A 20,242-nucleotide genomic window follows, 5' to 3' on the forward strand; every position below is an offset into this window, starting at 1 on the left:
TATATATGAGGTATACACTGTATATATGAGGTATACACTGTATATATGAGGTATATATGAGGTATACACGGTATATATGAGGTATACACTGTATATATGAGGTATACACTGTATATATGAGGTATTCACAGTATATATGAGGTATACACTGTATATATGATGTATATATGAGGTATACACTGTATATATGAGGTATACACTGTATAGATGAGGTATATATGAGGCATACACTGTATAGATGAGGTATATATGAGGTATACACTGTATAGATGAGGTATATCTGAGGTATATATGAGGTATACACTGTATATATGAGGTATATATGAGGTATACACTGTATATATGAGGTATATATGAGGTATACACTGTATATATGAGGTATACACTGTATATATGAGGTATATATGAGGTATACACGGTATATATGAGGTATACACCGTATATATGAGGTATACACTGTATATATTGTTAAGGGAGGGCAATAACCCTTCACGGTTGACCAAGTGAGTGTCAAATTATTATGTTGATTGCGCAATCCACAGAAAACCAAACTGAGGCAATGCTCTGTATGTAAGGATTCAAAGAATCTCTGACCCCGTTTATTTTGCTTAGCATTTTATATTGTTTTGAGTTTATTAATGTCCAATCTTCTACTGCCGTACTACAGGCTTGAACCAATGTTAGTACAATTATTACGGAAACACATATATGGTCATATTATCATCGTTAGTTCGAAGCATGATGGAAATTTTACAAGGTCAATGCTGGCCTAAACTAGTTAGATAACAGGAGCGGAGTGTCTGACACAATACAAAATGTTCCTGTGAGAAAAAGTTTGTGGGAAAGATGCATGTGAAGAGAAGGAAAGAGGAAAGAGTGAATGTTATGCAAGGAGGGATAACAACATGATTTTGAAACAAGCAGACAAAATGGAGTTGCTCTAGCATGAGTATCAATATGTCCTTTACAGTATATATGAGGTATATATGAGGTATACACTGTATATATGAGGTATATACGGTATATATGAGGTATATACGGTATATATGAGGTATACACGATGTATATGAGGTATATATGAGGTATACACTGTATATATGAGGTATACACTGTATATATGAGGTATATATGAGGTATACACTGTATATATGAGGTATACACTGTATATATGAGGTATATATGAGGTATACACTGTGTATATGAGGTATACACTGTATATATGAGGTATACACTGTGTATATGAGGTATACACTGTGTAAATGAGGTATATATGAGGTATACACTGTATATATGAGGTATACACTGTATATATGAGGTATACACTGTATATATGAGGTATATATGAGGTATACACTGTGTATATGAGGTATATACTGTATATATGAGGTATACACTGTGTATATGAGGTATATATGAGGTATACACTGTATATATGAGGTATATATGAGGTATATACGGTATATATGAGGTATACACTGTATATATGAGGTATATAAGGTATATATGAGGTATACACGATGTATATGAGGTATATATGAGGTATACACTGTATATATGAGGTATATATGAGGTATATATGAGGTATACACTGTATATATGAGGTATATACGGTATATATGAGAAATACACTGTATATATCAGGTATATACGGTATATATGAGGTATGCATGATGTATATGAGGTATATATGAGGTATACACTGTATATATGAGGTATATATGAGGTATGCACTGTATATGTGAGGTATATATGAGGTATACACTGTATATATGAGGTATACACTGTATTTATGAGGTATATATGAGGTATACACTGTATATATGAGGTATATATGAGGTATGCACTGTATATGTGAGGTATAAATGAGGTATACACTGCATATATGAGGTATACACTGTATAGATGAGGTATACACTGTATAGATGAGGTATATATGAGGTATACACTGTATAGATGAGGTATATCTGAGGTATATATGAGGTATACACTGTATATATGAGGTATACACTGTATATATGAGGTATATATGAGGTATACACTGTATATATGCGGTATACACTGTATATATGAGGTATATATGAGGTATACACTGTGTATATGAGGTATACACTGTATATATGAGGTATACACTGTGTATATGAGGTATACACTGTGTATATGAGATATATACGGTATATATGAGGTATACACGATGTATATGAGGTATCTATGAGGTATACACAGTATATATGAGGTATACACTGTATATATGAGGTATATATGAGGTATGCACTGTATATGTGAGGTATATATGAGGTATACACTGTATATATGAGGTATACACGGTATAGATGAGGTATATATGAGGAATACACTGTATATATGAGGTATACACTGTATATATGAGGTATACACGGTATATATGAGGTATACATGGTATATGAGGTATATATGAGGTATACTCGGTATATATGAGGCATACACTGTACATATGAGGTATACACGGTATAGATGAGGTATATATGAGGTATACACTGTATATATGAGGTATACATGGTATATATGAGGTATACATGGTATATATGAGGTATACATGGTATATATGAGGTATACACTGTATATATGATGTATATATGAGGTATACACTGTATATATGAGGTATACACGGAATATATGAGGTATACACGGAATATATGAGGTATACACTGTATAGATGAGGTATATATGAGGTATACACTGTATAGATGAGGTATATATGAGGTATACACGGAATATATGAGGTATACACTGTATAGATGAGGTATATATGAGGTATACACTGTATAGATGAGGTATATATGAGGTATACACTGTATAGATGAGGTATATATGAGGTATACACTGTATATATGAGGTATATATGAGGTATACACGGAATATATGAGGTATACACTGTATAGATGAGGTATATATGAGGTATACACTGTATAGATGAGGTATATATGAGGTATACACTGTATATATGAGGTATATATGAGGTATACACGGAATATATGAGGTATACACTGTATAGATGAGGTATATATGAGGTATACACTGTATAGATGAGGTATATATGAGGTATACACTGTATATATGAGGTATACACCGTACACATGTGCTGCACACTACACGCAGTCCCACACTCGCTCCGCCGCTGTCTCCCGGTCGCCGTGTGGAGGCTGGAATCCCTGTCCTCGCGCGCCGCCGCCGCTGCCTGTCAGTGAGGGGCGTGTCTCCGCGGTGTGGGCGTGTCTCCGCGGTGTGGGCGGGCCGCGGCGGTGGCGAGCAGCGCGTCCCCGCCCGGAGGTGGCAGTGCGCTGCTCGGTGCGGCTCTAGGATGGCTCTGATCTCCCTGCTGCTTCCTCTGCTCTCTCTGCTCCCCGGGACCGGAGCCAACCGGCACGCCGTGCACTGGAACAGCTCCAACTACCAGTGAGTGCGGACCGGGGCCGAGTGCGCTGCGCGGGGAGAGCGCTACTGTGAGGGGTTATACGGGGGAGAGCGCTACTGTGAGGTGTTATACGGGGGAGAGCGCTACTGTGAGGTGTTATACGGGGGAGAGCGCTACTGTGAGGGGTTATACGGGGGAGAGCGCTACTGTGAGGTGTTATACGGGGGAGAGCGCTACTGTGAGGTGTTATACGGGGGAGAGCGCTACTGTGAGGGGTTATACGGGGGAGAGCGCTACTGTGAGGTGTTATACGGGGGAGAGCGCTACTGTGAGGGGTTATACCGGGGGATAGCGCTACTGTGAGGTGTTATACGGGGAGAGCGCTACTGTGAGGTGTTATACGGGGGATAGCGCTACTGTGAGGCGTTATACGGGGGATAGCGCTACTGTGAGGGGTTATAGGGGGAGAGCGCTACTGTGAGGTGTTATACGGGGAGAGCGCTACTGTGAGGTGTTATACGGGGAGAGAGCGCTACTGTGAGGGGTTATACGGGGAGAGCGCTACTGTGAGGTGTTATACGGGGGATAGCGCTACTGTGAGGGGTTATACGGGGGAGAGCGCTACTGTGAGGGGTTATACGGGGAGAGCGCTACTGTGAGGTGTTATACGGGGGATAGCGCTACTGTGAGGGGTTATACGGGGGATAGCGCTACTGTGAGGTGTTATACGGGGAGAGAGCGCTACTGTGAGGTGTTATACGGGGGATAGCGCTACTGTGAGGCGTTATACGGGGGAGAGCGCTACTGTGAGGTGTTATACGGGGAGAGCGCTACTGTGAGGGGTTATACGGGGAGAGCGCTACTGTGAGGGGTTATACGGGAGAGAGCGCTACTGTGAGGGGTTATACGGGGGGATAGCGCTACTGTGAGGTGTTATACGGGGAGAGCGCTACTGTGAGGCGTTATACGGGGAGAGAGCGCTACTGTGAGGGGTTATACGGGGAGAGCGCTACTGTGAGGTGTTATACGGGAGAGAGCGCTACTGTGAGGGGTTATACGGGGGGATAGCGCTACTGTGAGGTGTTATACGGGGAGAGCGCTACTGTGAGGGGTTATACGGGGGATAGCGCTACTGTGAGGGGTTATACGGGGGATAGCGCTACTGTGAGGGGTTATACGGGGAGAGCGCTACTGTGAGGTGTTATACGGGAGAGAGCGCTACTGTGAGGGGTTATACGGGGGGATAGCGCTACTGTGAGGTGTTATACGGGGAGAGCGCTACTGTGAGGCGTTATACGGGGAGAGAGCGCTACTGTGAGGGGTTATACGGGGAGAGAGCGCTACTGTGAGGTGTTATACGGGGGAGAGCGCTACTGTGAGGGGTTATACGGGGAGAGAGCGCTACTGTGAGGCGTTATACGGGGGATAGCGCTACTGTGAGGCGTTATACGGGGGGAGAGCGCTACTGTGAGGCGTTATACGGGGAGAGAGCGCTACTGTGAGGCGTTATACGGGGGATAGCGCTACTGTGCGGCGTTATACGGGGGATAGCGCTACTGTGCGGCGTTATACGGGGGATAGCGCTACTGTGAGGTGTTATACGGGGGGGATAGCGCTACTGTGAGGGGTTATACGGGGGATAGCGCTACTGTGAGGGGTTATACGGGGAGAGCGCTACTGTGAGGGGTTATACGGGGGATAGCGCTACTGTGAGGTGTTATACGGGGAGAGCGCTACTGTGAGGTGTTATACGGGGGAGAGCGCTACTGTGAGGCGTTATACGGGGGATAGCGCTACTGTGAGGCGTTATACGGGGGAGAGCGCTACTGTGAGGTGTTATACGGGGAGAGCGCTACTGTGAGGGGTTATACGGGGGATAGCGCTACTGTGAGGTGTTATACGGGGAGAGCGCTACTGTGAGGTGTTATACGGGGGAGAGCGCTACTGTGAGGCGTTATACGGGGGATAGCGCTACTGTGAGGCGTTATACGGGGGATAGCGCTACTGTGAGGGGTTATACGGGGGATAGCGCTACTGTGAGGGGTTATACGGGGGATAGCGCTACTGTGAGGGGTTATACGGGGGATAGCGCTACTGTGAGGTGTTATACGGGGGATAGCGCTACTGTGAGGGGTTATACGGGGGATAGCGCTACTGTGAGGGGTTATACGGGGGATAGCGCTACTGTGAGGTGTTATACGGGGAGAGCGCTACTGTGAGGTGTTATACGGGGAGAGCGCTACTGTGAGGGGTTATACGGGGGAGAGCGCTACTGTGAGGGGTTATACGGGGGATAGCGCTACTGTGAGGTGTTATACGGGGGATAGCGCTACTGTGAGGGGTTATACGGGGGAGAGCGCTACTGTGAGGGGTTATACCGGGGGATAGCGCTACTGTGAGGGGTTATACGGGGGGAGAGCGCTACTGTGAGGTGTTATACGGGGGATAGCGCTACTGTGAGGGGTTATACGGGGGAGAGCGCTACTGTGAGGGGTTATACCGGGGGATAGCGCTACTGTGAGGGGTTATACGGGGGGAGAGCGCTACTGTGAGGTGTTATACGGGGGATAGCGCTACTGTGAGGCGTTATACGGGGGGAGAGCGCTACTGTGAGGGGTTATACGGGGGATAGCGCTACTGTGAGGCGTTATACGGGGGGAGAGCGCTACTGTGAGGGGTTATACCGGGGGATAGCGCTACTGTGAGGCGTTATACGGGGGATAGCGCTACTGTGAGGTGTTATACGGGGGGATAGCGCTACTGTGAGGTGTTATACGGGGGGAGAGCGCTACTGTGAGGTGTTATACGGGGGGAGAGCGCTACTGTGAGGTGTTATACGGGGGAGAGCGCTACTGTGAGGTGTTATACGGGGGAGAGCGCTACTGTGAGGTGTTATACGGGGGGATAGCGCTACTGTGAGGTGTTATACGGGGGATAGCGCTACTGTGAGGTGTTATACGGGGGATAGCGCTACTGTGAGGGGTTATACGGGGGATAGCGCTACTGTGAGGCGTTATACGGGGGAGAGCGCTACTGTGAGGTGTTATACGGGGGATAGCGCTACTGTGAGGTGTTATACGGGGGGAGAGCGCTACTGTGAGGCGTTATACGGGGGATAGCGCTACTGTGAGGCGTTATACGGGGGATAGCGCTACTGTGAGGCGTTATACGGGGGGATGGTGCTACCGTGGGGGTTATACGGGGGGGTGGGGGTGGCGCTACCGTGTGGGTTATATTAAGCGGAGTTAGGACAGCAGAGCTGGTGACGGACCCCAGTGAATGAACACTTGGGGGGAGGCAGTGATTGCAGTTGCTGTGTCTGATGTCAGCCTCGTCCTATGAGCTGACAATCTCTGCAGTCGTCCTCTGCACTGCTCCTCATCATGTGGTTTTGGGAGCGCGCGCTCGGGGGCCCTGCTATTCTCGGTTGCTGTGGATGCTGCCTCCGGCTCTTGCCGTTGTGTAGGACTGTTAGTTCCTCAGTGCCGGCAGCTGGGTGTGTGGTCAGTCCCTGGAGCATTCAGTGGTACGTGGCCTGCACTCTCCTGACAGCGCGCCCATGTCCCCAGATCACACCGCACATCTAAGGAGGGTTGTATTCTGTGTTTCCCTGGGGGCATCGGGAAATATCCCTGAGAATCGGAGTGACGGGTCAGTGCCCCCTGGTAATTAATGAGGTACCAGGATATAATGTGGGGCAGCGGGCACCGGCGCTCCCGGAGCAGATGTACACTCTGCTGCTCCATCCATCATCCCGATCTGCTGTGTGATGTCTGGGAGCTGACGTTCACCGAGGCCTCAGCCCCCCATACACACGCGGTTCAACACTTCCAGGGATCTGCTTCATCACAGCCCGCTGCTTAGGAGGTGGTCATCCTGCTCTAGGTCTGTGTGCCGGGACCCCCGGAGCTGACAGTGCTGTAGGGCCTGCGTGACCATGGTCTCCATAGTGTGGCGTGTGTACTTGACTAGATTCATTTTTAGGGTTCAGTCACCGTACGGACAGTGAAGCTTCGTCCACCCAACTCTGCTGCAGTTATGTGTCATTTCTCAGGAAGGTCAACATGGTGGTGGCCGCAGCACGGCATCGGTTATATCTGGTGCACATTCATTACTGACTTGAACTCTGGACATGCCGTCACAATGGAGTTGGATGAGCTGGGATGTTTTGTCGCTGGTTACACACACAACCCATTGCGATTCCACCATGATGGAGTCTTTTGTGCCGAAGTCGACTGCTGTTATTTCTCCAGTATTTTCTTTACCCACGTATTGTCTGGACATGTCACCACAATGGAGTCTGTTGTTCAGGTGACGACTGGTGGTTATATTACCTGTATGTTGTTTTCACACGTATCCTCTGGAGATGCCACCATGATGGAGTCTGTTGGAGTGACGACTCCTGGTTAAATCTTTTGTATGTTCTTTACATGAATAACTTCTGGAGATACCACCATGATGGAGTTTGTTGTGCTGGTGATATCTGCTGGTTATATCTCCTGTATGTTATTGACAAAGATATCTTCTGGAGATGCCACCTTGATGGCGTCTATTGTGGTAACATTTGTTGGTCACTTCTCCTGTATGTTATTTTCACACATATCATTTGGAGATGCCACCATGACGGAGTCTGTCGTGGTGAAGAATCCTGGTTATATCTACTTTATGCTATTTTCACACGTATCTTATGGCGATGCCACCATGATGGAGTCTGTTGTGGTGACAACTGCTGGCTATATTTCCTATATGTTCCTTACCCACATATCCTCTGGAGATGCCACCATCTGGTCATATCTCCTGTGTGTTATTTACACACGTAACATCTGGAGTTGCCACCATGATGGAGTCCGAAATTCCTGGATGTGGTACTAGTGGGACCACGTTAATTATAGCTGGTGTCGTTCATTACACATAAAGAAGCCGCAATGATGGGTGCTGAGAGGCACCCTTCTAGCTGGATAAAGATTGGTGAGCAGGTAACTGGGGAGCATGGCGGTCTGTAGAGTTTCACAGGGCTGTGGAGTATGAGTCTGTGTCCATTATGGTGGATTCTGTATAAAATGGACCAACTCCTAAAATATATAATAAATTGGTACAGTAGTACAATGCAGAATGTGCTTCAAATGTTCATAAGAATTTGGAAAAATTATAAAATGTTCTCTAAATGTCTGTTCTGTTCCTGATTTCAGGATCTCTGCTTTTAGTGTGCTGCACTTTATGTACACGCTCAGCAGTGACCAGCGCTGCACTCTATGCACACGCTCAGCGGCGACCAGCGCTGCACTCTATGCACACGCTCAGCGGCGACCAGCGCTGCACTCTATGCACACGCTCAGCGGCGACCAGCGCTGCACTCTATGCACACGCTCAGCGGCGACCAGCGCTGCACTCTATGCACACGCTCAGCGGCGACCAGCGCTGCACTCTATGCACACGCTCAGCGGCGACCAGCGCTGCACTCTATGCACACGCTCAGCGGCGACCAGCGCTGCACTCTATGCACACGCTCAGCGGCGACCAGCGCTGCACTCTATGCACACGCTCAGCGGCGACCAGCGCTGCACTTTATGCACACGCTCAGCGGCGACCAGTGCTGAAGAGTAAGGGAAATTGAGGAGTCGGAGGTTTGGCTCACCGACTCCACAGCCGTTGATCTAACGTCTCCTTTCCGGAGCTGTAGGATTTGTGGTGTGTGTGGAGAAGGCAATGATCACGCACACAGTGATACATAATATATGGACATGAGGTGCACCGTAGACTAACACCATGAAATATCTATGCTCAGAGGGCAGCAGCCTGAGCACAATGTGTCTGCCGTAGTCATACGTCCTTCTGCGCTCCCACGTTTGAGGGTGATGGGTGCAATCTCTGGTGCCTCTGAGCGGACGGCTGCCCACATTGCCAAGATTTACCGGATGCTAGGAGATAATTGCTTGGTTTGGGGAGTAGTTAGGGTAAACAGCGTTCATGGTCAGGGGAGGAGGCAGGAGCGCTGCCTGCGAGTGTAAAACACATAAAATAATGTTGGGTCGATGTGTAAATGTCTCGCTGCTTCCTCGTCACGTTCAGTGCCGGTTCTTGTATTCATTCTGTTCTGTCCCAAAACCTGGGATTTGTGTGAAGTGAAACAGGGTCCAGAGTGGTGGGATGTCATTGTGTACAGCGTGTAGCTGGTGTGGTAGGGTAGGACGGCATGGTGTACAGCGTGTAGCCGGTGTGGTAGGGTAGGACGGCATGGTGTACAGCGTGTAGCCGGTGTGGTAGGGTAGGACGGCATGGTGTACAGCGTGTAGCCGGTGTGATAGGGTAGGACGGCATGGTGTACAGCGTGTAGCCGGTGTGGTAGGGTAGGACGGCATGGTGTACAGCGTGTAGCCGGTGTGGTAGGGTAGGACGGCATGGTGTACAGCGTGTAGCCGGTGGGGTAGGGTAGGACGGCATGGTGTACAGCGTGTAGCCGGTGGGGTAGGGTAGGACGGCATGGTGAACAGCGTGTAGCCGGTGGGGTAGGGTAGGACGGCATGGTGAACAGCGTGTAGCCGGTGGGGTAGGGTAGGACGGCATGGTGTACAGCGTGTAGCCGGTGTGGTAGGGTAGGACGGCATGGTGTACAGCTTGTAGCCGGTGCGGCGGAGGTAGAACGGCATGGTGTACAGCGTGTAGCCGAGACGGCGGAGGTAGAACGGCATGGTGTACAGCGTGTAGCCGAGATGGCGGAGGTAGAACGGCATGGTGTACAGCGTGTAGCCGGTGCGGCGGAGGTAGCACGGCATGGTGTACAGCGTGTAGCCGGTGCGGCGGAGGTAGCACGGCATGGTGTACAGCATGTAGCCGGTGCGGCGGAGGTAGCACGGCATGGTGTACAGCGTGTAGCCGGTGCGGCGGAGGTAGCACGGCATGGTGTACAGCGTGTAGCCGGTGTGGCGGAGGTAGCACGGCATGGTGTACAGCGTGTAGCCGGTGCGGCGGAGGTAGCACGGCATGGTGTACAGCGTGTAGCTGGAGTTATAGGCCGTCATTGCGTGTAGCATGTAGCTAGTACGATAGCCTGGCTTTCCTCTGGTGGTGGTGATACTTGCTGGGACAGTCTGAATAATACTCCCAGGAGGCTCGTTATTCTAATGGTACTTGCAGTCCCCGGTGTGTCCACATGGAGTGCTGTCTTGTGGTGGTCTCAGTTATATTGGCTTGCAACGCTCTTGACCATGTGGGTACCTCTTTCGATGAACCGTGGCACTGGCTCCTTGGAGGTTACTTGTGAGGTCGCTATGCAGCATCAGTTGCAATCAGCTTTTGTCTAATTAGCATAATCTGCATGATTTTGCATGTTTGAGCACCTGGATAGTGAATGGCTGCCGCCGTCCTGTGGGATGACTCGCACTCGCAGGTGCCGCACAGGTAGCAGTGTCATTCTGTGCGAGCGGCCGGCTGGACCCCAGTGTGCCTCATGTAACTGCAGCCTTACTGGACACCTGAGAGTATTTTATCTGTGCAGCCTCCTCAGAGGAGGTCACAGACCTTGGGGTACACCACCTGATTATGGGGTACGAATGTTCTCAAGAACTCCCGTTATTCGGACAGTGTCAAAAGGCTTCCAATCCCCCAGATCGCTCGTTCGTTAGGTGAAATGATTTTCGGCGATCGTTCTCGCCAGCACATCTTGTGCTGCTGAGCACAATCCACCAGCAATTGTCCTGCGCTTATCGGATGTGCGGTCGTATTATACCCAGGCTGCCCATCAGCCTCTGTAGCTGGTTGGAGGTGGTTGTGACTGGGTGACCAGTGTGATCGCGTCCTTATATGCTCCCTCCACGTGGTTTCTCTTTTGTGCCATTGCATGGATCTATTGGCCATAGTTAGTTATACCCTGACCCGTCCTGGGAGCGTGGGGACATGTGAGGGGGCTGCCTCGCATCTGTCAAGGTGGGACGGGCGACCTGGGATGATTTGGGAGCAGGAGATGGGGTTCTGCTGAGGAGCGCCCGCTCTAACAAAATGCTGCACTCGTTTAGGGGCTGGAACATCACTAATTAATGAGCAGATTTGCAAGTCAAATGATGGCTTCCGGCCATGTTATCAAAGTGAATGTTAGATTGAGCCTCCAGCCGGAGTACGGCAGCGCTCCTCAGTGAGATGAGCTGGGCCTCGCCGGGCTGAGGTGGGGTGGGCGGAGGTCGCCCTCGCCGGGTTGGGGGTGGGTGGGGGAGATCGCTGGGCTTGGGAGGTCGCCCTCGCTGGGATGGGGGTGGGGGGAGGGGTCGCTCTCGCGGAGATGGGGGGGATGGGGGGGGGTCGCTGTCGCGGGGGTGGGGGAGGGGTAGGGGTCACCCTCGCTGGGATGGGGGTGAGGGGAGGGGTCGCCCTCGCTGGGATGGGGGGATGGGGTCGCTCTCGCTGGGTTGGGGGGGGGAGGGAGCTTGGATGGGGGTTGAGAGGTCGCCCTCGCTGGGTTGTGGGGGGGGAGCTTGGATGGGGGTTGAGAGGTCGCCCTCGCTGGGTTGTGGGGGGGGGCGCCCTCGCTGGGATGGTGGGGGGGAGGGGTCGCCCTTGCTGGGATGGTGGGGGGGGGTCGCCCTTGCTGAGATGGGGGGGAAGGGAGCTGGGATGTGGGGGGGGAGGGGTCGCCTTCGCTGGGATGTGGGGGGGGAGGGGTCGCCCACGCAGGGATGTGGGGGGGGTCGCCCTCGATGGGATGGGGAGGGGAGGTCACCCTCGCTGGCATGGTATGAGGGGGAGGTCGCCCTCGATGGGATGGGGGGAGGTCGCCCTCGCTGGGATGTTGCGGGGGGTCGCCTCTGCTGGGATGGGGGGGTGGGGGTCGATGGAGCCTCCAGCCGGAGTACGGCAGCACTCTTCAATGAGATGAGCTGGCTGGGCCCCACCGAGCTGGAGGTCGCCCTCGCTGGGGTGGGTTGCCCTCGCTGGGGTGGGGGGGGGGTGGGGGGTGGGGGAGGTTGCCCTCGCTGGGGTGGGGGAGGTTGCCCTCGCTGGGGTGGGGGAGGTTGCCCTCGCTGGGGTGGGGGGGGGGGGTGGGGGAGGTTACCCTCGCTGGGGTGGGGGAGGTTGCCCTCGCTGGGGTGGGGGGGGGGTGGGGGAGGTTGCCCTCGCTGGGGGGGGGGGGAGGTTGCCCTCGCTGGGGTGGGGGAGGTTGCCCTCGCTGGGGTGGGGGGGGGGGGGGGTGGGGGAGGTTGCCCTCGCTGGGGTGGGGGGGGGGGGGGGGGAGGTTGCCCTCGCTGGGGTGGGGGGGGGGGGGGGAGGTTGCCCTCGCTGGGGTGGGGGGGGGGGGGGAGGTTGCCCTCGCTGGGGTGGGGGGGGGGGTGGGGGAGGTTGCCCTCGCTGGGGTGGGGGGGGTGGGGGAGGTTGCCCTCCTGGGGTGGGGGGGGTGGGGGAGGTTGCCCTCCTGGGGTGGGGGGGGGTGGGGGAGGTTGCCCTCCTGGGGTGGGGGGGGGTGGGGGAGGTTGCCCTCGCTGGGGTGGGGGGGTGGGGGGAGGTCGCCCTCGCTGGGGTGGGGGGGGTGGGGGGAGGTTGCCCTCGCTGGGGTGGGGGGGTGGGGGGAGGTCGCCCTCGCTGGGGTGGGGGGAGGTTGCCCTCGCTGGGGTGGGGGGGGGGGGGGTGGGGGAGGTTACCCTCGCTGGGGTGGGGGAGGTTGCCCTCGCTGGGATGGGGGGGGGGGGGGGAGGTTGCCCTCGCTGGGATGGGGGGGGGGTGTGGGGGAGGTTGCCCTCGCTGGGATGGGGGGGGGGTGTGGGGGAGGTTGCCCTCGCTGGGATGGGGGGGGGGTGGGGGAGGTTGCCCTCGCTGGGATGGGGGGGGGGTGGGGGAGGTTGCCCTCGCTGGGATGGGGGGGGGGGTGGGGGAGGTTGCCCTCGCTGGGATGGGGGGGGGGGGTGGGGGAGGTTGCCCTCGCTGGGATGGGGGGGGGGGTGGGGGAGGTTGCCCTCGCTGGGATGGGGGGGGGGGTGGGGGAGGTTGCCCTCGCTGGGATGGGGGGGGGGGGTGGGGGAGGTCGCCCTCGCTGGGATGGGGGGGGGGGTGGGGGAGGTCGCCCTCGCTGGGGTGGGGGGAGGTCGCCCCCGCTGGGATGGGAGGGGGTGGGGAGGTTGCCCCCGCTGGAATGGGGGGGTGGGGAGGTCGCCCTCGCTGGGGGGGGTGGGGGAGGTCGCCCTCGCTGGGGTGGGGGGGGGTGGGGGAGGTCGCCCTCTCTGGGATGAGGGGTGGGGGGGAGGATGCCCTCGCTTGGATGGGGGGGTGGGGGGAGGTCACCCTCGCTGGGGTGGGGGGAGGTCACCCTCGCTGGGGTGGGGGAGGTTGCCCTCGCTGGGGTGGGGTGGGGGGGTGGGGGAAGTTGCCCTCGCTGGGGTGGGGGGGGGTGGGGGAGGTTGCCCTCGCTGGGGTGGGGGGGGGTGGGGGAGGTCGCCCTCGCTGGGATGGGGGGGGGGTGGGGGAGGTCGCCCTCGCTGGGATGGGGGGGTGGGGGGAGGTCACCCTCGCTGGGGTGGGGGGAGGTCGCCCCCGCTGGGATGGGAGGGGGTGGGGAGGTTGCCCCCGCTGGAATGGGGGGGTGGGGAGGTCGCCCTCGCTGGGGGGGGGTGGGGGAGGTCGCCCTCGCTGGGGTGGGGGGGGTGGGGGAGGTCGCCCTCTCTGGGATGAGGGGTGGGGGGAGGATGCCCTCGCTTGGATGGGGGGGTGGGGGGAGGTCACCCTCGCTGGGGTGGGGGGAGGTCACCCTCGCTGGGGTGGGGGAGGTTGCCCTCGCTGGGGTGGGGTGGGGGGGGTGGGGGAAGTTGCCCTCGCTGGGGTGGGGGGGGGTGGGGGAGGTTGCCCTCGCTGGGGTGGGTGGGGGTGGGGGAGGTTGCCCTCGCTGGGGTGGGGGGGGGTGGGGGAGGTTGCCCTCGCTGGGGTGGGGGGGGGGTGTGGGGGAGGTTGCCCTCGCTGGGGTGGGGGGGGGTTGCCCTCGCTGGGGTGGGGGGGGGGGTGGGGGAGGTTGCCCTCGCTGGGGTGGGGGGGGGGTGGGGGAGGTTGCCCTCGCTGGGGTGGGGGGGGGGGGGTGGGGGAGGTTGCCCTCGCTGGGATGAGGGGTGGGGGGGAGGATGCCCTCGCTGGGATGGGGGGTTGGGGGAGGTCGCCCTCGCTGTGGTGGGGGGGGTGGGGGAGGTCGCCCTCGCTGGGGTGGTGGGGGGGGTGGGGAAGGTCGCCCTCGCTGGGATGAGGGGTGGGGGGAGGTCGCCCTCGCTGGGATGGGGGGGTTGGGGGAGGTCGCCCTCGCTGGGATGGGGGGGTGGGGGGAGGTCGCCCTCGCTGGGATGGGGGGGTGGGGGGAGGTCGCCCCCGCTGGGGTGGGGGGAGGTCGCCCCCGCTGGGATGGGAGGGGGTGGGGAGGTCGCCCCCGCTGGGATGGGGGGGTGGGGAGGTCGCCCTCGCTGGGATGGGGGGGTGGGGGGAGGTCGCCCTCGCTGGGGTGGGGGGAGGTCGCCCCCGCTGGGATGGGAGGGGGTGGGGAGGTCGCCCCCGCTGGGGTGGGGGGGGGGGGTGGGGGAGGTTGCCCTCATCATGCTAGGAGGGGTTGCCGTGCTCGGGAGGGTGCCCTCGCTGGGATGAGGGGGGTGGGGGAGGTCGCCCTCGCCATGCTGGGAGGGGTTGCCGGGCTCGGGAGGTTGCCCTCGCTGGGATGGGGGGGGGGGGGGGTCAGTCCTCCTAATAAATACCTGTGGCCAGAGATGCTATCGCTGCCTCCTCTGTAATTACATGTTGAGGAGTGAGGCCAATTGTTCAGGAGAGGCGATCTTATCTGGTGGAAAGTAATTAGAGAGCGGAGGCCTCTGGGCCTCATGGCCTCTCCATCCTCTGTCCTTTGTGCACGTCTGATTGTTCAGTATGAGACGACCGACCTCCCCTGGGGCTCAGGACATTCCTCTCACCACACCGGCCGCCTCCTCGCTGCTTTTTGGAGCTGCTGAGATGGAAGTGCATGTGTGCACAGTACCTGGTGCAGCTGACCGCCTGTACGTCCGGTGTGTGCACAGCGCCTGCTCCAGCTGACCACCTGTACGTCCGGTGTGTGCACGGCGCCTGCTCCAGCTGACCGCCTGTACGTCCGGTGTGTGCACGGCGCCTGCTCCAGCTGACCGCCTGTACGTCCGGTGTGTGCACAGTGCCTGGTGCAGCTGACCGCCTGTACGTCCGGTGTGTGCACAGCGCCTGCTCCAGCTGACCGCCTGTACGTCCGGTGTGTGCACAGCGCCTGCTCCAGCTGACCGTCTGTACGTCCGGTGTGTGCACGGCGCCTGCTCCAGCTGACCGCCTGTACGTCCGGTGTGTGCACAGCGCCTGCTCCAGCTGACCGCCTGTACGTCCGGTGTGTGCACAGTGCCTGGTGCAGCTGACCGCCTGTACGTCCGGTGTGTGCACGGCGCCTGCTCCAGCTGACCGCCTGTACGTCCGGTGTGTGCACGGCGCCTGCTCCAGCTGACCGCCTGTACGTCCGGTGTGTGCACGGCGCCTGCTCCAGCTGACCGCCTGTACGTCCGGTGTGTGCACGGCGCCTGCTCCAGCTGACCGCCTGTACGTCCGGTGTGTGCATAGTGCCTGGTGCAGCTGACCGCCTGTACGTCCGGTGTGTGCACGGCGCCTGCTCCAGCTGACCGCCTGTACGTCCGGTGTGTGCACGGCGCCTGCTCCAGCTGACCGCCTGTACGTCCGGTGTGTGCACGGCGCCTGCTCCAGCTGACCGCCTGTACGTCCGGTGTGTGCACGGCGCCTGCTCCAGCTGACCGCCTGTACGTCCGGTGTGTGCACGGCGCCTGCTCCAGCTGACCGCCTGTACGTCCGGTGTGTGCACGGCGCCTGCTCCAGCTGACCGCCTGTACGTCCGGTGTGTGCACGGCGCCTGCTCCAGCTGACCGCCTGTACGTCCGGTGTGTGCACGGCGCCTGCTCCAGCTGACCGCCTGTACGTCCGGTGTGTGCACAGCATTTTCTGTGCTTCTCATGTGAACAGCCCCATAAATGCACTGACACCAAGGGTGATATCCAGCCCGATCCGTAGCCATGATGGGGTAGGCCTGTGAGTATGGGAGGTGTCCGCCTCCTGGCGGGGGCGCCCATGCGGGAGGTACCCCCGAGTTACCATAGTGTTGCTGAGGGCACTGTTTCGTGCCATGGCTCAGCCTTCTGGGTGCACACGAGCGTTTTCCCAGCAGCATCTGCTGTTTCCCAGTCTCCCATCCATCTCGCTGCCTGTGATCTAGTTCTGCGACTCTCCTGTATAATTGTGTCACTGGGGACGGGGTGAAGCGGAGATAAGAGGCTCGGTTAAACAGTGAAGCGCCACCTGGAGCCTCGAGGGAAGGTGCTCAGCTATGGAGGGACACGTGTGCGCACCACGGGGCTCGCACTGCTGACGGAGCCCACGATAATCCTACAAGGGTCAGTATAGAGGTGGACATTGCAGCGTCTTGTTCTCCTGCCCACCTCTGTATCCCACTGAGGTGTGGTGCGGTGGGCACCTGCACCCTGGTTCTGTTCGTCCGTTGGCGTGCTTTTATGGTGTACAGGTCACTGACCGTGAGGGTGGACAGTCCGGTATGTAGCCCACGTCATGTGGCGGACCAGCATTGCCACTTTCTTTGGTAGATCTGGTGTTTTTCTCCACGTGGCGTCCCCTTGGAGAGCCTGCCCGTCCAGTATCTGTAATTTTATTTTTTTCCTCGGGTCACAATAACCCTTAAGAGTCCAGAGGTCTCATTATGGGCAGCGCTGCAGATCAGTGAGGCGCCCGGTGATGAGATGAGGACCCATATATTTGGTGCCTGCAATTAACCCTTTGCCGTGCATCGTCCAGGTTGTGCTTGGCCTGGCAGGGGGGGGTTTGCCGCTACGGTGCCATTGTTTCTCTTCTGGATGAAATGATTTCCTGCTGCAGTAGCAGATGAGATGTTTTGTGCGTGGGATCGGTGAGGAAGGAACCAGGCCCCAATGATGGCAGCGTGCATAGCACCGTGTTAACTCTTCTGTGCCTGTGATTCATGGCAGCCACGTTGTGGGACGGATACTGGATCTCTTGGTGGCTTGGCTTTCTCTGGGTACCATCATCCTCTCTCCTGGGTCGCTATGAATATGGTACTAAGCCGTCCTATTGCCCTGATCACAACTTTTTCAGGGTCCTGTTCACACGCATATTTCTGCTGCTTGAGGGATCTCAAGGGTGGGAACTGTGCTCAGCTCACCATGAGCCCCCCACTGAGAGGGGTTTGGGATAAATGACTCTGCATGGGGCGCATTAATGCAGGATGCTGTCTCTCAATAGATGCAAAATTGGGGTCTGTGCATGTAGTGAAGGACAGGGGACCCCTATTCTGCCCGGTTAAACAAACTGAAAGTGATATACTTGCCGTTGTAGAGGGGAGAATGGGGTGAGACAATCCCCGTTCCCCCGGCTGCTTGGCCTCAATGAGCTCATTGAGTATAGTGATCTGTTAATGATCCCCCTCCGCTCCTCATCGTGAGGGTCTGCAACAGACGGGGCATGAGTCCTGCGTGCTCCCACTTGTAAGCCATTAATACTGTTCTTCTCTACAAGAGCCGCATGGCTTCCTATCGATTATGTACCTGAGGAATTGTCATAAATGAACCACGAAGCTCCGATATCATGGCCGCAATTAGCCTGGACGGTTTCGGGCGATAAATAATTTGTCTTCTGGAGTAGTGAGAGCGGCGCCCTCGCCTCTGGCGGCCCACGCCCTCGCCTCTGGCGGCCCTCGCCTCTGCGCCCATCTTTACTAGAGCAAACACTTAGGTTTCGAACAACATGGAATTGAATCAAACGCTGCACACGGGGGTTGGTACAATGACCTGTCTATGTCCAGCTTTACTGCTGGCTGCTCCCAACTGAGGACATGTGCCCACTTAGGGTTTATTTGTGCCTTATCAGAATATTTGATGTCTTATAGAGCGGTGTTTCCCTAGATGAGGAGCGGTGACAGGAGTTGAGCCATAATTCGGGTGCTGATCTAGGTTGAATTTAATACAGTACACGGTGTCGGAGGTTGTGCTTGGATTCATCCACATTGGATTTATTGTGTGTGGAAGAATGATCTGCTCAGGGTGGGGTTCTTGCTCTGGTGTTTACTGCAGATTAGATGGAGAAACTTCTCCATTTTCTCCTGGCAAAGGTTATAGAACCTGACTATGTACTTTCCTGGGATGCAGAGCCTGCTTTCAATTTTTCTTAAAGGATTATGTACTCCCTGGGATGGAGATCCTGCTCTGGTTCCTCCTTTAAAGATTATCTTCTCTTTGGGGATGGAGAACCTGCTCAGTAAAGATTATCTACTCTTTGGGATGGAGATCCTGCTCTGGTTCCTCCGGTAAAGATTATCTTCTCTTTGGGGATGGAGAACCTGCTCAGTAAAGATTATCTACTCTTTGGGATGGAGATCCTGCTCTGGTTCCTCCGGTAAAGATTATCTTCTCCTTGGGGATGGAGAACCTGCTTAGTAAGGATTATCTACTCTTTGGGATGGAGATCCTGCTCTGGTTCCTCCGGTAAAGATTATCTTCTCTTTGGGGATGGAGAACTTGCTCAGTAAGGATTATCTACTCTTTGGGATGGAGATCCTGCTCTGGTTCCTCCGGTAAAGATTATCTTCTCCTTGGGGATGGAGAACCTTCTTAGTAAGGATTATCTACTCTTTGGGATGGAGATACTGCTCTGGTTCCTCCGGTAAAGATTATCTTCTCTTTGGGGATGGAGAACCTGCTTAGTAAGGATTATCTACTCTTTGGGATGGAGATCCTGCTCTGGTTCCTCCTGTAAGAATTATCTGCTGTTCAGGATGGAGAATCTGCTTTCTAAGGATTATTTACTTTTTGGGATGGAGAATCTAGTCTGTTTCATCCTGTAAAGATTATCTACCATCTACTCCTCGGGATGGAGAACCTCCTTTGCTTCAGTGCTCCCCACTTGTAAGGATTATCTTCTCTTCAGGATGCAGAGCCTTCAATGTAAAGATTATCTACTCCTTGGGATGGAGAACTTGCTCTAGTTCCTCCTGTAAGGGTTATCTACTCCTCAATATGAAGAATCTGCTCTGGTTCCTCCTATAAGGATTATCTACTCTTTGGGATAGAAATCCTGCTCTTGCTCCTCCTGTAAGGGTTATCTTCTTCTCGGGATGGAGAACCTACTCTGGTTCTTCCTGTTATCTACTCCTCGGGATGGAGACTTGCTCCTGTGTCTTCATCATGTGGTGATGTTTTTGTGGTCCTACAGGTAGGTGACATGGTGGGTCCTGGCTGTCGTTCTCTGGCCCTGGATGAGCTCGGAGCTGCAGGTTGTGAGGATGGTAATTTGTTCCAGCCTGTGAACTTTCAGCGTGAAATCAGGAGACGTTAATCCTCCATCCTGTCAAGGGGCAATGAAAGAAGAGGGCCCTTTAAGGAAGGCACTTTACTCTCTTCAATCCCATCTTTGCTGCATGAAAGGAAGATGAGGGAGACAGAGAGCCCCTTCTCTGCTGGCGGAGTGATCAGTCAGAGGGGTGAATGTGTCTGTCACGGGCTCCATTGTGCGGCCCCGCTGCTTTCAGGAGCAGATCTTCTCTTATTATGATTTTATTTTAAACCACGACACATGAAGAGTTGTGCCGAGACGGGCGCATTGAGTGGTCGCGCCAGCCCCGGAATGCCAGGCATCTTCACACAAAGCCCAGCGCTTTATCTTCTGATGCTTTGTGTCTCCACAATACTGGGAGCTGGGAAACCTCTCCCACCTGCACCGCTCTCCCCACGGCAAGGAAGGAGTTAGCTCTTTTTTTATAACGTACACCCCTGAGCCCCCCCGCAGTTCTGAAAA

The 20,242-nt window shown here is 55.3% G+C and overlaps 1 protein-coding gene across 1 annotated transcript in view; it reads left to right on the top strand.

Moving 5' to 3' along the window:
- The first annotated feature begins 3,234 nt into the window (after nucleotides 1-3,234).
- The window catches only part of LOC141152627 (ephrin-A3-like), a 117,778-nt gene continuing 100,770 nt past the window's right edge, over nucleotides 3,235-20,242 (top strand). The window contains exon 1 of the mRNA XM_073637180.1: nucleotides 3,235-3,432. Within this exon, the coding sequence (XP_073493281.1) occupies nucleotides 3,338-3,432 (95 nt within the window). The 5' untranslated portion in view covers nucleotides 3,235-3,337. The remainder of the gene's footprint in view (nucleotides 3,433-20,242) is intronic.

The sequence above is a fragment of the Phyllobates terribilis genome, unplaced genomic scaffold (assembly GCF_046119375.1).
Source record: "Phyllobates terribilis strain yellow unplaced genomic scaffold, ASM4611937v1 Scaffold_6__1_contigs__length_29720123, whole genome shotgun sequence".
Taxonomy (NCBI): domain Eukaryota; kingdom Metazoa; phylum Chordata; class Amphibia; order Anura; family Dendrobatidae; genus Phyllobates; species Phyllobates terribilis.